We start from the raw sequence: 14,238 nt of genomic DNA on the forward strand, positions 1-14,238 counted from the left end.
ATTGAATGTTTTTCCTGTTCTGACATTTAGCAAAGAAATGACGACAAATGTAATGTAAGCAGCACCCACAGCTGGAAGGAACTCACCTAGAGGTTAAGTCATCGTGCAACGTTTTCTGAATTCCTTCTACAACCTAAAGAAAGATTTTCAGGCAACCGCTATCGTGCAATAATCATGGCCGCAAAATGAAGGCTGAAGTAATTTACTAGAAGCTGTTGTAGAAAATGCACTCTGCACACAGTCTGGGAATACACAGAAGAACATCTCCCTTATCTCAAAGCAGGCCTGAAGGCCCTAGCCAGCACTTTTGAAAAAAGCTCTTAAGAACCGGAGCAGCGTACGATGAAGTGAGCCGAGCGGGAAAGATATGTCAGAAGTCTGAACGTGTAGCTCAGAGTTATTTCTTTTCTGTGGTTTAGGATGGGTTTTTTTGGTCACTTGCTGCAGTACTAATTGGCCCGGGCTCCCCAGTAAACTGGTCATTACTATCAACCTGCCAGCTGGAGGAAAGCAGCTGCAACGGTAGTTTGCAGGAATGGAATTTGTGCAGCGGGTGGAGGAGGAAGAAATAACAGTAATAAAGGACAACGGGGCTCCACACGTGTTGGGAGAACAAAATAGCCTCGTGCAGATTTGAAGTGTTGATCAGAGATGAGACTGCCATCCTCGTAACGTGAATAAAAGCATTTTGGGCCACTCTGCGCCATCTAAACAACAGGTGGCCACAGCCTGTGCCTGAGGGACTGCGCCTTAGAGAAGGACAGGGCACGCCTCACTGCATCCTGCTCCAACAGGAGAAGTGCCCCTCATACGGCCAAACAGAATGTGCCAGGTCTGAAGGCTGAAAAGAGAAGGGTTTGGGCCATGAAAACTCCTCCGTGTTCTTTTCCACAAACACATCCAGAGCACTTTCAGAGAGGAAGCACTAAGCAGCTTCACAGAAAACATATTTGTCATTTGGTTTTGTCAAAAGATACAGCCCAGAGAGGAAACTCTCGTAAGGATCATGAACAGAAGGCCCGAATTAGACCCCTGCTATATTAGCCACTGAACACAAAAATCAAATAAATTTAAAAAATCCCGTGTCGCGTGGTGCCTCATGGGGCCATATCTACGCACCACCTTACCTCGATCTACTTAGCTCATTAGATGAGCTGGTACAAATCCTCTGGCAAACCTTTCTGAAGTTTACATAAAATCTATTTCTGTCCCGAGGTGACACTAAACAAACCTGGTTGGAATTCAGATTAATGTCTGTGGCGTATTTAAAACACCTATTAAAAGTTTAAAACTGAACCAGAAATGGGTGCATTTCTGAAGAGAAACGAGTCACTTTTATGTGTGATATGCATGGCTGGAGTAATAAAAGAACTACATAATGAAAAATCTCACTTTGATAAACACCTTAAGATTATAACCTGCAAAGAACTAATAATTCAGTTTTATCAAAATCAAGACAGCGCTGCATTTCTTTTTTAAGTGACAGCTAAAAGAGCTGGACTTGAATGATATAATCAGTATGCAATCTTCACAAACTTATGCAATTTTTAGCTGTGTATGTCATCAATTAGTAGACCCTTAAAGAGTGCAAAATAGGGGTATTAAGTAATTTGAGAAGATAATTTCTAAAACGAAGTAGCTGTTTTTGCAATCTGGAAGGATTATTGAGAATACTTGTCGTTTACCAACTAGAAGAACCTCAGTATCTGCATCCTAATCATCCCAACACAAACTAACCAAAAAAATGTTGTGCTTTGTAAATGGAGGAATTGCCAGACCTCATGTCCCTCTCATCCAATGCTCTGTCTCAGGCAGAGGCCAACACCAGATGTTTCAGAGAAACGTGCAAGAAAAAGAAACCCCATGGCAAGGAATTATAGCATAATCTCTCCGTATCAGGAGATTCTTCCTAGCTCCCATCTCTTAGAAATTATTTTACATCAATATATAGAATGTAAAAGTACTCTACAAAGTGTTCACTTTCCAAGCATCCTCTTTGAATGCTGAAACAATGCATTAACCAATTGTTTGCTCAACAGACGTTTACATGATCAGCCTTTGGTACTACCATGAGCTTCTCTTTCACAGTTGCTGTTTCTTTTGCCTTGTGTGTAAGCTGTTTAAGAAAAGCATCACTGTCTCCTAGCATAGTACGCTTCAGCTACCTTATAGATAAGATAATCCTGATGGATAAACTGCAGGTGAAACATTAAAGCACTCGTCAGAAGTGAACTATCACCATAATGCAAAACTTGTAAAAAAAAACACACCTTGAACTCTACAAAAGATTTACTTTATGTGTCTGGGCATATCAGTTTATTACTCAAAAATTAAAAAAATAACAAACCAAAAAAAAACCTAAGATAAATGTGGGCAACCCATAAAGAAGCAAGGAAAAGAGGTAGAATCTATGTCTCCAATAACTTTTATCACAGTTAGTCAAAAACAGAAGTGGATGCTACTGTTACCTGCTTGTATTGTATTTCTACAATCAAATGGATCTAGTTTGGGTGTCACTTTTATTCTCTTTGCAGCTAGTTGTCTCCTGCCTCTGTCTACTCTGTCTTTCCAAAAGAGCAGCACACCTAATTGAAGGCATGACATTTTCCTCCAGTCACTAAGTAGCGAATGCCTTTAAATCACAGTCCAGCTCTCAAACAACATTAAATTAGGCACAAAAAAAAAATAAAAAAAAAAAAAGAATCAATCAGTCTAACTATCATACCACAAGGCACAGACCATAATTTTCCTGCAAGGCCAGTTAAACTGAGATTTCATTTTCCAACCAAAGCAGGTGGGTGGGGGTGCTGCATTCTGCGATACACACTCTATGGGCAATACAAGAGCAGCCGCGACACATGCTCAGTGCTGGGTTTAAGATGGATTGTGCGGGGGTCAAAGCACCCATGAGTCCGTCCTCCACTATAGCAGCCATAACAAACCATCTCCTAACAGTCAGAGTCTCGAACACCGAGTACCACGGGCTGCCTTTGCACATCTGAATGTATTTTGGTCTTAAATAGCACGATGGACGTGGACAGAAGGCTCGGATAGCATGGTAGGAATAGGAAGGATATAGCAATATGCTAGAGATCGGCATGCCATTACATAGCCTTGTATGCCTCTCCACTTTCTTTATTCCTGTCCAATTAAAGTGAAATTTCTCTGAAGAACTCTTCCCGTAGGCACCTAAGACATAGTTATAATATATGATCACAGTTTTGTTAGAGAGTCTTTACTTGAATCACCTTCTCTTCAGTATTCATCACACTGCTTAATTTCCTCGATCTCAAATCGTCTAGCCTGCTGAGGAGTATCTGGAAGCACGCATCTTGAAATTAGAGCTGATGAAATAAAACTGGTGACACCTGAAAAGCTAAATCAACAAGTACACTTTCTGTTTATTCGGCTGTAGTTATAAATGATGTACAGAGTCTTCTCCAAGAGTTAGAAGAGAATATTAGTTATTCCACCTTCCACCTAGGAAATATTTTCCACCTAAGTTTGCCTTCTCTTAGACCAGTGCAAGCATGAAAATTCTCATTACTGCCTTGTACTAAATGTGCTTGGTCTTTTTGTTTGCTGATCATGTCCTTGATTCTCCCACTTGACACACTACTAATTTAAACACTCTTTCCAATATGTAAAATTCCTTTGAGTTCTAATTTGTACCTTGCAGAATAGAAACCTAAAGCCATATACCTGGAGAACTTGCTGTGCAACCTGGCCTACCGAAGCGTGTATTATTACATCCCTACAGCCCAAGGCCCTTCAGCATCGCGTCTCGTAACAGGAATGGAGAGAAGTACAGCAGCAAGTGGAGGAAAGAAGGGTACAAAAGTACCTTCTCATGCTAAGGAGCCTTGCAAGAAAAGGAGTACAGTTGACTGGAAATGGAAAGCAGCCATATCTGGAGGTCACTGAACCAAGAGTAGCCATTTGGTACTGCTGGATGAACCTCAAGAACATCTTGCGTGTCTTTTTATCTCATTCTCTATCCTTCACTTTTGTAGATCAGAGATGCTCTTACTAATTCTTCCCCTCCACCGTCACCCACTAAATTAACAGTACACGTGAACCTGAACACTAATTCTTTTTATATGGTCATTATTTTCTTCCTGAAGGTGTAAGAGCGACTGATGTACACTGTATAGGAAATGTATCTCAACTTCAGAGCTTCCCTTAACCAAACCAGTTTGAATCGTTACAAAGACGTGACCTGGTTTAAATGTTCATGTATACCAAACCCCTGGTATATTTAAATAAATTGTTGTTTAAACATATCTAGATGTATCTAGATGCCTGTCAAACCTGATCTCCTTCTATGACAAGGTGACCCACTTGGTGGACGAGGGAAAAGCTGTGGATGTTATCTACCTGGATTTTTGCAAGGCTTTTGACACCGTTTCCCATAGCATTCTCCTGGAGAAACTGGCTGCTCATGGCCTGGACAGGTATACTCTTCGTTGGGTAAAAAACTGGCTGGATGGCCGTGTCCAGAGAGTGGTGGTAAATGGAGTTAAATCCAGTTGGTGTCCAGTCACGCGTGGTGTCCCCCAGGGATCGGTGCTGGGGCCCGTTCTCTTTAATATCTTTATCAACGATCTGGATGAGGGGATCGAGTGCACCCTCAGTAAGTTCGCAGACGACACTAAACTGGGGGGGCGTGTTGATCTGCTTGAGGGTAGATTGGCTTTGCAGAGGGATCTGGACAGGCTGGACAGATGGGCTGAGGCCAATGGTATGAGGTTCAACAAGGCCAAGTGTCGGGTCCTGCACTTGGGTCACAACAACCCCATGCAGCGCTACAGACTGGGGGCGGAGTGGCTCGAAAGCTGCCTGGCAGAAAAGGACCTGGGGGTGTTGGTGGACAGCCGGCTGAGCATGAGCCAGCAGTGTGCCCAGGCAGCCAAGAAGGCCAACAGCATCCTGGCCTGCATCAGGAATAGTGTGGTGAGCCGGACTAGGGAAGTAATCATCCCCCTGTACTCGGCACTGGTGAGGCCTCACCTCGAGTACTGTGTTCAGTTTTGGGCCCCTCACTACAAGAAGGACATTGAGGTGTTGGAGCGTGTCCAGAGAAGGGCTACAAAGCTGGTGAAGGGTCTGGAGGACAAACCTTATGAGGAACGACTGAGGGATCTGGGGTTGTTTAGCCTGGAGAAGAGGAGGCTCAGGGGAGACCTTATCACCCTCTACAACTACCTGAAAGGAGGTTTTAGAGAGATGGGAGCTGACCTCTTCTCCCTGGCGACAAGTGATAGGACAAGAGGAAATGGGTTCAAGTTATGTCAGGGCAGGTTTAGATTGGATATTAGGAAGCATTTTTTCACTGAAAGGGTTATTAAACATTGGAATAAGCTGCCCAGAGAGGTGGTGGATTCACCATCCCTGGAGGTGTTTAAGAAAAGGGTAGATGAGGTGCTTAGGGACATGGTTTAGGAGTGGTGGTGTTTTTATCAGGGTAGGTTAATGGTTGGACTTGATGATCTTAAAGGTCCCTTCCAACCTCACTGATTCTATGATTCTATGATTCTATGATCTTATTTTTGCAACTATATATACAGTATGTACACGTCTGAATTGCCATGTAACCAAGATTAAAAAAAAGAGCTGATGTGCTTCATTACCTATAAATATGACTTTAACAAGAATACTGATTTCCCAATGAATAGGTACAGTTACCTTCTCTCTTTTAAATTTCCCACAAGAGAGGCTCTTTTGATCCAATTAAATAAAAATGAAATAGAGCAACTTTGTGCTGAGGAAAGGCTACAGTAATTAACACAAAACTACAGCCTAGTGTTCTGGCAAAGAGCTGAGGGAAGCTATTCATTCTGAAAGACCTCCAACAAATGCCATATATTCCAATTTTGCCATGTACAAACTGGAGCAGATGAATAAAGATTTGAATAATTCCTGGAGGAAAAGTTTCCTTTTTTCCAAGTAATTTTAGTGAAATGCTATAGGAATAAAATTAAATTAACACTAACAAGTATAAAATATACTGGATAAACTGATAATTATCAGTTTGTGATTATTTGATCATAATTTAGATCAAGTCCTGTATTAGTATGTTCAAGAGAACATCACTATGTTCAAGAGAAGCCATTTTTCCACCTTGTTCCACCAACAGTTCAGATCATTCTCACACGAACAGGTCCCCGGGAAAATAAATTTGAGGCAAATAACCGCTGTAAAATTGTATGTGCTAGTTATGTGAGAGATTAATACACACATTAATCAGACCGTGAACAGCAGCCCACTCCCATTAGAGCTGGTAAAATCCCTAGCTTCAAAATTAAGCAGTAAAAAAGGCATTTTTACAAAGGTCCATGAATAACAATGACTGGTTTAGGTCACTGCTTGGGTTGATTACGCTCTTTACACTTTATATTACTAGCCCTAGTCAGGGCACCATTCCATTCACATTTTCTTTTGTTGTAACTCCAGTATCAAGAGATTCTCTTAATTATTTTCAATGCTTCAGCTACCCAGCCCCTCCTCTGTTCTAACTATTGATGAGGCCAAGCTGTAAAAACAGAACGCTGCGAGAGCTGAAATTGAAAAAATGAAAAGGAGACCCCAAATATGTAAAGAATGACTGAGGCGCTGATGGATCTGCAGGATAGGGTAGGACCCTTTAAGTAAACTGAACATGAAACCTTTTGATGGAAGCTGCATCTGTAAAACAGCTCAGACCAACTGTTTATTTCAACCTCAGAAAGCGCAGAAGGATTTGCACCTCCCAGAGCTTGTGCTCATGGTTCTGTGCAACAGTGGATAACCCCAATAATGCCCAGAGCTGAACAATCATCTCCTGAATTGCCTTTGCTTTTGTAAATGCTACCAAGCAGCAGAAGTAGCAAATTTGGTTACTAGCAGCTAATTAAAAGCAGCAGCGGTTTTAATTTCATTTTGTGGTGTGTAAGATTTTTTTTGTTCACTTCTTAAAAGAATGCAAATTCAAAGCAATGACAATACAAACATCTTGTTCCCCCTCCAGGAAGGATGCTGCACATAGGGATGTCCCAGCAAAGTACCGCAGTAAGATGGCTTTTTGCGAGCCTCAGGGTATGTTATGATGGTTCCAAGGTATGAGGCAGGAGAGGTCAGCATCGCTAGTCAGCGGTCCACGGGAAGTGGAAAAGCTGTGCGAATAAAAGCTGTGTTGAATGGAAGAGAAAGAAATATGGAGATGGAAAGCTAACCCAAATTCTACCACTATGAGAAAGTTCTAATCTGCTATTCTTACAGCACAAAATGCAAGACAACTCTTCTCTGCGAACTACTATCTATATACAGATAAATTAGCAGTAATGCTCTACAACTCTCTCTCAAAAATTTGGAATACAACTGTCTGAACAAAGTAGTCCCTTGCATCCTCGAGGCATCACAACAGGATATAAATGCTATAGAATTATTTTTACTTTAAAAGCTTTAATATACACATTCTCCCTTGAGCACAAAGTTATTCACTATAATGACATGATAGCCAATAAGAAAGTAATAGCTTTGTGCCTTTGTGCATACTGGTGAAGTGTCTGACCCCACATATTACAAGAAATGATTTGAGGCTAGCGATGTTTTGAGACAGTTTACTGGAAGAAAGAAAACACGGGAGCAGGTTGCCTTGACGACGCTGTGCCGCTGCACCAGAAATCAAAAGAAAATGTCGGATCTTCTGCTATGTTAAGGACTGCAAAGTATTCACCAAACTGGGTTAAAAGGGAACGAATCCCACAGCACGACAGCGTTAGCTGACCTATGCAATATTAGCTATCACTTCTTATCATGAGTCTTATTAGAAAACTGATGAAAAAGCCGGATGGTTCATACTTCACAGCACAGGGCAATAAGAAGTAAACAGCAAGCGATACAGTAATGAGTGTTCAAAGTTCCTTTTCTTTTCCTGGGAGACTCTGCAGGTCACTTCTGGTTCTGAGAGTCTGCTCTGGCGGGAGAAGTGGTTTCTAATGGTGACCACTTTTGATTTCATAGCAGGATTTCACAAAGATGTCTCTGCAGGCTACATCACTTTTGGCAGTGATCACTATGTTCTTAAATGAAGAATGTAAATACAAATCAACCAGCTAGCGTTAAACCAAAAATACATCAAGACCCTAAACATATTTTGCCGTCACTGAATTTATCATGCATCTACTAGATTTTATCAAAAAGCGATTTATCCACAAAGCATTTAGTTATGAATTAATTCCTCCAGGCAGTCATACTTTTTAAGATTTACTCTTTTTATAGGACTACGTTGAGCACAGAGAAGGGAGCTGAATCTGGTGCTCTCACAACTAGATTTAGAGCAGTGCAGGTGACAACTGTTTTGTAAAAAAAGGCACCCTATGCAGTTAAACTCCAACAGGGGGAGCAGAAGCAGATGTGTCCCTACCCCAGAGTGACACATTAAGTCAGGGAGAAGTCAGGGACTTCAAAATTCACTTTAGACTTTCCTCCTGTCTGTCATAGCTCTCAAAGCAGCGTTCTGATTTTACTCTGTTGCTCCCATAGGGGATTGGCTTTTTTCTCAGGGGCCTGTGGAATTGCTGATTTCTCTGCCTTACAGCTGGGCATTACCCCACATGTTGTCTGTTGGCTCAAACCCTGCATCTTAACTGGCGACACAGCTCCTCCTGATCCAACGCTCTTTGTTGCAAACAGAGTATCTTTAACATACTGTAGTATAACTAAATATTTGCTTTGGATCCAATTGTTAAATCAGCATCATACCAAACAGCTGGAATCTTCACCAAACTGATTTAACCAGTTAATCGCTAATCCGACCACAAAGGGGCACTGATATGCTCGAACTGGGTTTTGCTTTGTACGGAAATTGGAGCTAGCCTGTTCCGTAACTTCTCTCCAGGACCTAAATACCCTGCTCTGGGCAGTCATGAACCATGTATCTCCAACTGGGACTTAAACACTTGAATCCTGTATGGGACTTGAAGCTGACATGGACATTTTATCGCTCTTATAACGATCTGGTTATTTATAAAATAAATTATAACAAGTGGAGGGAGAACATTCCTTCCTTCTCCTCTAACGACAGCAGCTGGGTACGCGAGAGCTTCCACAGAGTTCAAGGGTGTATATCCCAGAGAGGCATCTCGTATCACGTTTAGAAGCGCTATTTATCAGTATATAAGCATGTATTACAGAATACAAGAGGCATAAACACGTAGCAGCTCTATGTACTCATTCAAAATAAAGAAGAAGATCAAGTTGCTTTCATTATCACTATTTTAAGACTGGTTTTGCTTCTGTCTAATTTAACAGAAACTTATCACTCTGTTCTAAAAGAACACTCCCAATCCTCTATGTTTAAAAGGGATGAATTCAGATACCCTTTCTATCAGAAAGCAAATCAACCTCAACTGGTACGTAATGCTTCCCTGAATAAAAAATTGACTTGCTCTTCCTTAATGACTAAGAGTAACTACCTGATAACAATGTGCACTATTGCTTATGCCTCATATAAATAAGACATCATTTGCGAATCATTTCAAAGATAAAAGAAAATCAGGGAAGAAAATAGACAGATCCAACACCGCAGAATAATCTGTTGGGATAACGCATCAAAGTAAAGCATCTCATCAGATATCAGACGTCTTAGATAGATAGAAAAATTTAAATATGAAAAGTATTTTGAAGTACAGTGAGACACTGTGGAGAAATCTCCATTTGAAGACATTTCTGCATTTTAAGCGCCTTTTAATTTGACACTTTAATCCATTTCATACTCACAGTATTTTCATTCAGTTCCTGTTTCTACTATGCTTCAAACACCAAAATTGAGGGATAGGAAATGCAGGCGCTACTTTGCCAGGAGTACATCCTTTTTAAAGAAGTAGTGATTTTCTCAGGCTGAAGCTATTACCTGAGAGAGCTCAATAAGGAACTCATACGAGCTTCTTTCCACTTTCTAATTCTTTCCATGATAAATAAAGGCACTTTATAAATGAGAAATTCTGCACTCTGGATTGCAAATGTTGAAAGGTAAAGCTACAGATGCAACTGTATTATTTATAACCATAGAGAGACATAACAGAGACCACGAGAAATAGAACAGACACACTAAGCAATGCTTAATATTTAATCTCTAAATTTATATTTAGCCAAGTAATTAGACCTGCTCAAATATATGAAACACTTGCAATGCCTGTTGATCAATGCTTAAAAGGATTACTTCAATGCAAAGACTCACTAAAATGATTAAACTAAGTTTTATTTGATGCCTGGTGCTTTCAGGGATTCTGTAATTAAATAACTGTTGCATATTGGCACAAGCCTATTGATTTAATAGAGTTATCTTGATTTATGTTAACTTAGCATGCTGCATGTTGTCACTTATGGGTGCTAACAGCTGTATGACGTGATATTCAAACGTGATCTTGCTATAAAACCCTAGACTTTGATAAAAACCTGTTTGGAAACATTGAGGGTGCATGGAAGGCTGAGGCATGAATAAAGCTGGTAATTCACCAGTTGAATCAAACAGTTTGTTTTATATTTAAATTCTGCTTTTGTGATACCGGAAAAACAAAAGTATAGATACCTGTAATTAAGTTCTGTGGTCTGTAATTTTTCCCTTCAGGAGAGACCAGCGGTTGGACTGTTACAACAGTATTATTATAAAATTCATCATAATGAAGCAATGCACAGTCAAGAACAAAGCTATAGAATCTCACATCATGGGTAAGGTAGAGATTAAAAATCTAAACTGGTTGAGAGATGTGACCCTTTCACCTGTAGAATGCCGCTTCAAATCCAAACCTAATGGCCATGGAAATGGCATCTTCTGGAGCTGGCCAGAAACTTTCACTTTAGGGGAAATTTCCTTTTTTTTTTTTTTTTTTCCATAAAATTAGTTTCTTATGGAAATGGAATAGGTGCTCTTGTGTTGGAAATAAATCCATGGTCTTTTCTTTAGGAAACACTGAAATGAAATCTGTTTTCAGAATTCCTCAAAGTTTACTAGCAAAATAAATTATTTTAGGGGGAAATTTTACTGTTTCCACACGGCATACAGCAAAGCTGACAAGAATTGCATCGTTTTCAGATATAACTGCCACTGGTCATAATGTCCCTGCCATTATGACCAGAGAATTCCTCATTTTCCATCCTTCAGAGAAATTTTAATTCACTGCTGCCAGGCTGGACGTAGTGCTGGAGACCGAAGGCTCTTGGATTCTAGTACATAGCTAAGCCATAGCAAAACCTAAAGATCTCAAGAAGGTCTGGAAGTCCTATAGTCTCTATAGTGACTTTGAGATTCTGCAACAAGAAGACAGGATCGTGGACAGCTTCAGCTTTAGGAGCTGCCTGTCCCACAGCACTTTGGTCCCTGGTAATCAGTCTTCATAACGTCTTCTGAAAACCTGGACTCCTAGGGGATGCCCCACAGCTGAGGTCCTGGGCTCCGTAAAATCTTGCAAGAAATTTCACAGTGGGCCATTGGAATTTTCCACGTTTGCAAAATACGCAGTTTTTAACAAAACAGCGCTTTCAGCGGTTGTTTGGGTGGAAAGTTACCAGCGAGCTGTACTTACCCGGCAGGTCTCTCGGTGATCGCTCTTCCCTCCCTTACCTTGTCCTTGCTGCAGCTGCCAAAGTGCTTGGTTTACAAAGCAGCTTCTCATAAAGCCTTTCGTGTTTCATAAATTTGTGAACAATGGTGATGATAGTGCACACGCTTATTAGGGACGATATATTTAGTTTAATATAACATACGAGGGGTGTCGCAGCTGAATGCTATAATTGCAAAAACGGATAACTAATTTTAACTCGGAAAACTTTGGAAACTTTGATTTTGGATTTGGATTCTGAAATGGGAGCAAATTTTTGTTGCACTGCATTTGAAGGGGGGAATGTTGCCAGCATTTACTGTCAGGCAGATAAACTACGCTTGAGTACTGCTTTGGGCAGAAGCAAAGATACCCTATCTGAAAGAAGAGGCTCATTTTTTATGTGTCGGAAATCAAAAACTCACCTGAGAACCAATGATAAGATAAATAAGGTGGTAATCATTCAATTAAGAAAAAAACAGACTTATAGGAATTACGTTACCACTCTAAATCTGCCCGTATTCCATTATTTTTTTTCGATTATAAGAAAAAATGGGGGGAAGGAGGGGGCAGCAATGATGAGACACAAACAGTTAAAAGTGCCTACTTCTGATATCAACAGTTATTCACATATTTCGCTTCTTTTCACCTTGGACGCTATAAATTTTATTTCAAGTTTTTTAAAGGCACTCTATTATCTAACACAATCGGGAAAAGGCTTTTGTTAAAAATACTGATACCTGTATATTCTCTTGGCGCAAGTGGCTGTTGCAAGCGTATTTGTTAGATGGAAGGTTAAAGCAATTTGTGTTCAAAACAGAAACACATACAAAGAAAAAAAAAAAACAAACAAAAGATATGCTACGGACAGGGGATTTTATACAATTATCTCTTTCCTGTCACATTAGCTAAAATTTATCTGCAATTACTAAAAGCTAAGTCAATATAATTAAGTTTTTAGCTATCTGGCTTTTATTTACATCTGTTTCAATTTCCAGTCTACCTGGCAAGATCTACCTGGCACTTGAGAACTGCGTCCTTTCCTATCACCAGCTTTGCTTGTCAAATCAATCCTAATTCTCTGTTCAGAAGTGGTTTACCACCAGGGACTTACTAGATAATTTCTCTGGATGGGAAATGAGAAGGAATTTCATTTGCTCTCCTTTCACTGAACTGCTACCTGTGCAAAGCTGACAAAACGAAAATGTCTTTTGCCATCAAAACACCGCTACGTATACATATGCTAGTGATAAGCTAATAGTTTCTACATGTTTTTCAAGGACTCCCACATTGAAACTTATTTTAAATCAAAACTTGCCTTGTTCTAGATTGACTTAAACTTCAAAGGTGCAACAAAACCCCAAAAGGATGAGAGCACATTTAGAGAAAAAATTAGAGGAGAAATGATGCACTCCAAAGAAAATAAAACCCACATATGTTTAATAAGCTCTTCACCTTCCCTATACTGACAACCTGTGTAGCATTAAATTGATTTATCGTGGAAAACAGATGAGCATAGATAACATACATTTGACTTTCATGATGCAAGGTCGCCCTGGAGTTTAGATTCCATTAACCAATCTTAATGTACGAGTGATTAATTTGCCCACCAGTGTAACAGTTAGAACAGATGCAGCTAAATCGATTGACTGTGTTACTTCATAAGTTCTGTCTCCACATTGGTGCAAGCATCATCCTCAACCAGAAGTTACGGGCTCAGTGTAACAATTACTGGGTGAGCCGACCTGTGTTATTCAGGAGCAACACGCGATGAGCAAGATTTCTTAAGCAGATCAGCCAACAACGAAAAGCTAAAGATAAAAATTCTAAATACAAAAAACTTATTATTTGTGCATTTATATTGCACGTGTGCTGAAATGAAGTCTTTAGTCGAAATCCTCTGCTGCTGTAAATTAACTAACTTCAATGTAGAAATAAAATCACCGGGACTGATTCAACAACAGCAAATACAAAGCCATTTTGGACAGGCCGCCGTTTCTTTAATTGTGCCGGTACTTTGCACGGCCGTTCTGGCCACTTGACACCTGCGGATGATCAAATTCAAAAGCACCATACCTTCCGGAGAGGTTTGAGCTTGGTCTCCATTATAAAGTCGTACTTGCAGAGTTCACAACAGCGCGTGTCTGAGCTCTTAATCCACTGGTGCAGGCAGGCCTGATGAACGAAGCGCAGGGTCCCTGTGCAGCGACACGGCGTGATGAGGGGACTTTCATCATCTCCCTCACAGTGACAGATCCTGACAGGAAGGACAGCAAGAGCTAGTGAGGGAACTTGCCAACCAGCAAGGCAGAGGCACTGGTTTATTTACACTGCTTTTTCGTTTTCAAGACTTGACATTCATGAGACGCAAGTTGTATGACCTTTCGGATTGAGGCCCGGGAACATACTCCTCGTTCCCTTCTGCCACTTCTCTTCACCTAGCTATTTCTCTTTGAATTCGCTACACGGTCTGAAGGTGAATCGATAGAGATAACACTGTTTCTCCCTTTTATGCATAGCAAAACCTTTAAGACAAATACCAGTGCACTTTCTTAGAGCTGAATAGTCTTTGGTCTGTAAGTAACGCCAATAAAATACACAAAGTTAGCAGAATCTAACCCAAAATTGGAAATATCCAGTATCAAAAGTTCAAAAAGTT

At 40.4% G+C, this 14,238-nt stretch overlaps 1 protein-coding gene across 1 annotated transcript in view; it reads right to left on the bottom strand.

The window, feature by feature from the left end:
- Positions 1 to 14,238, bottom strand: part of MARCHF1 (membrane associated ring-CH-type finger 1) — a gene marked incomplete at its 5' end in the record, with an annotated part of 97,147 nt that overhangs the window by 9,848 nt on the left and 73,061 nt on the right. Inside the window, one exon of the mRNA XM_082482524.1 lies at positions 13,656 to 13,836. Within this exon, the coding sequence (XP_082338650.1) occupies positions 13,656 to 13,836 (181 nt within the window). The remainder of the gene's footprint in view (positions 1 to 13,655; positions 13,837 to 14,238) is intronic.

This window comes from Vanellus vanellus, assembly GCF_965231255.1.
Source record: "Vanellus vanellus genome assembly, chromosome: 4".
In the NCBI taxonomy this organism is placed as follows: domain Eukaryota; kingdom Metazoa; phylum Chordata; class Aves; order Charadriiformes; family Charadriidae; genus Vanellus; species Vanellus vanellus.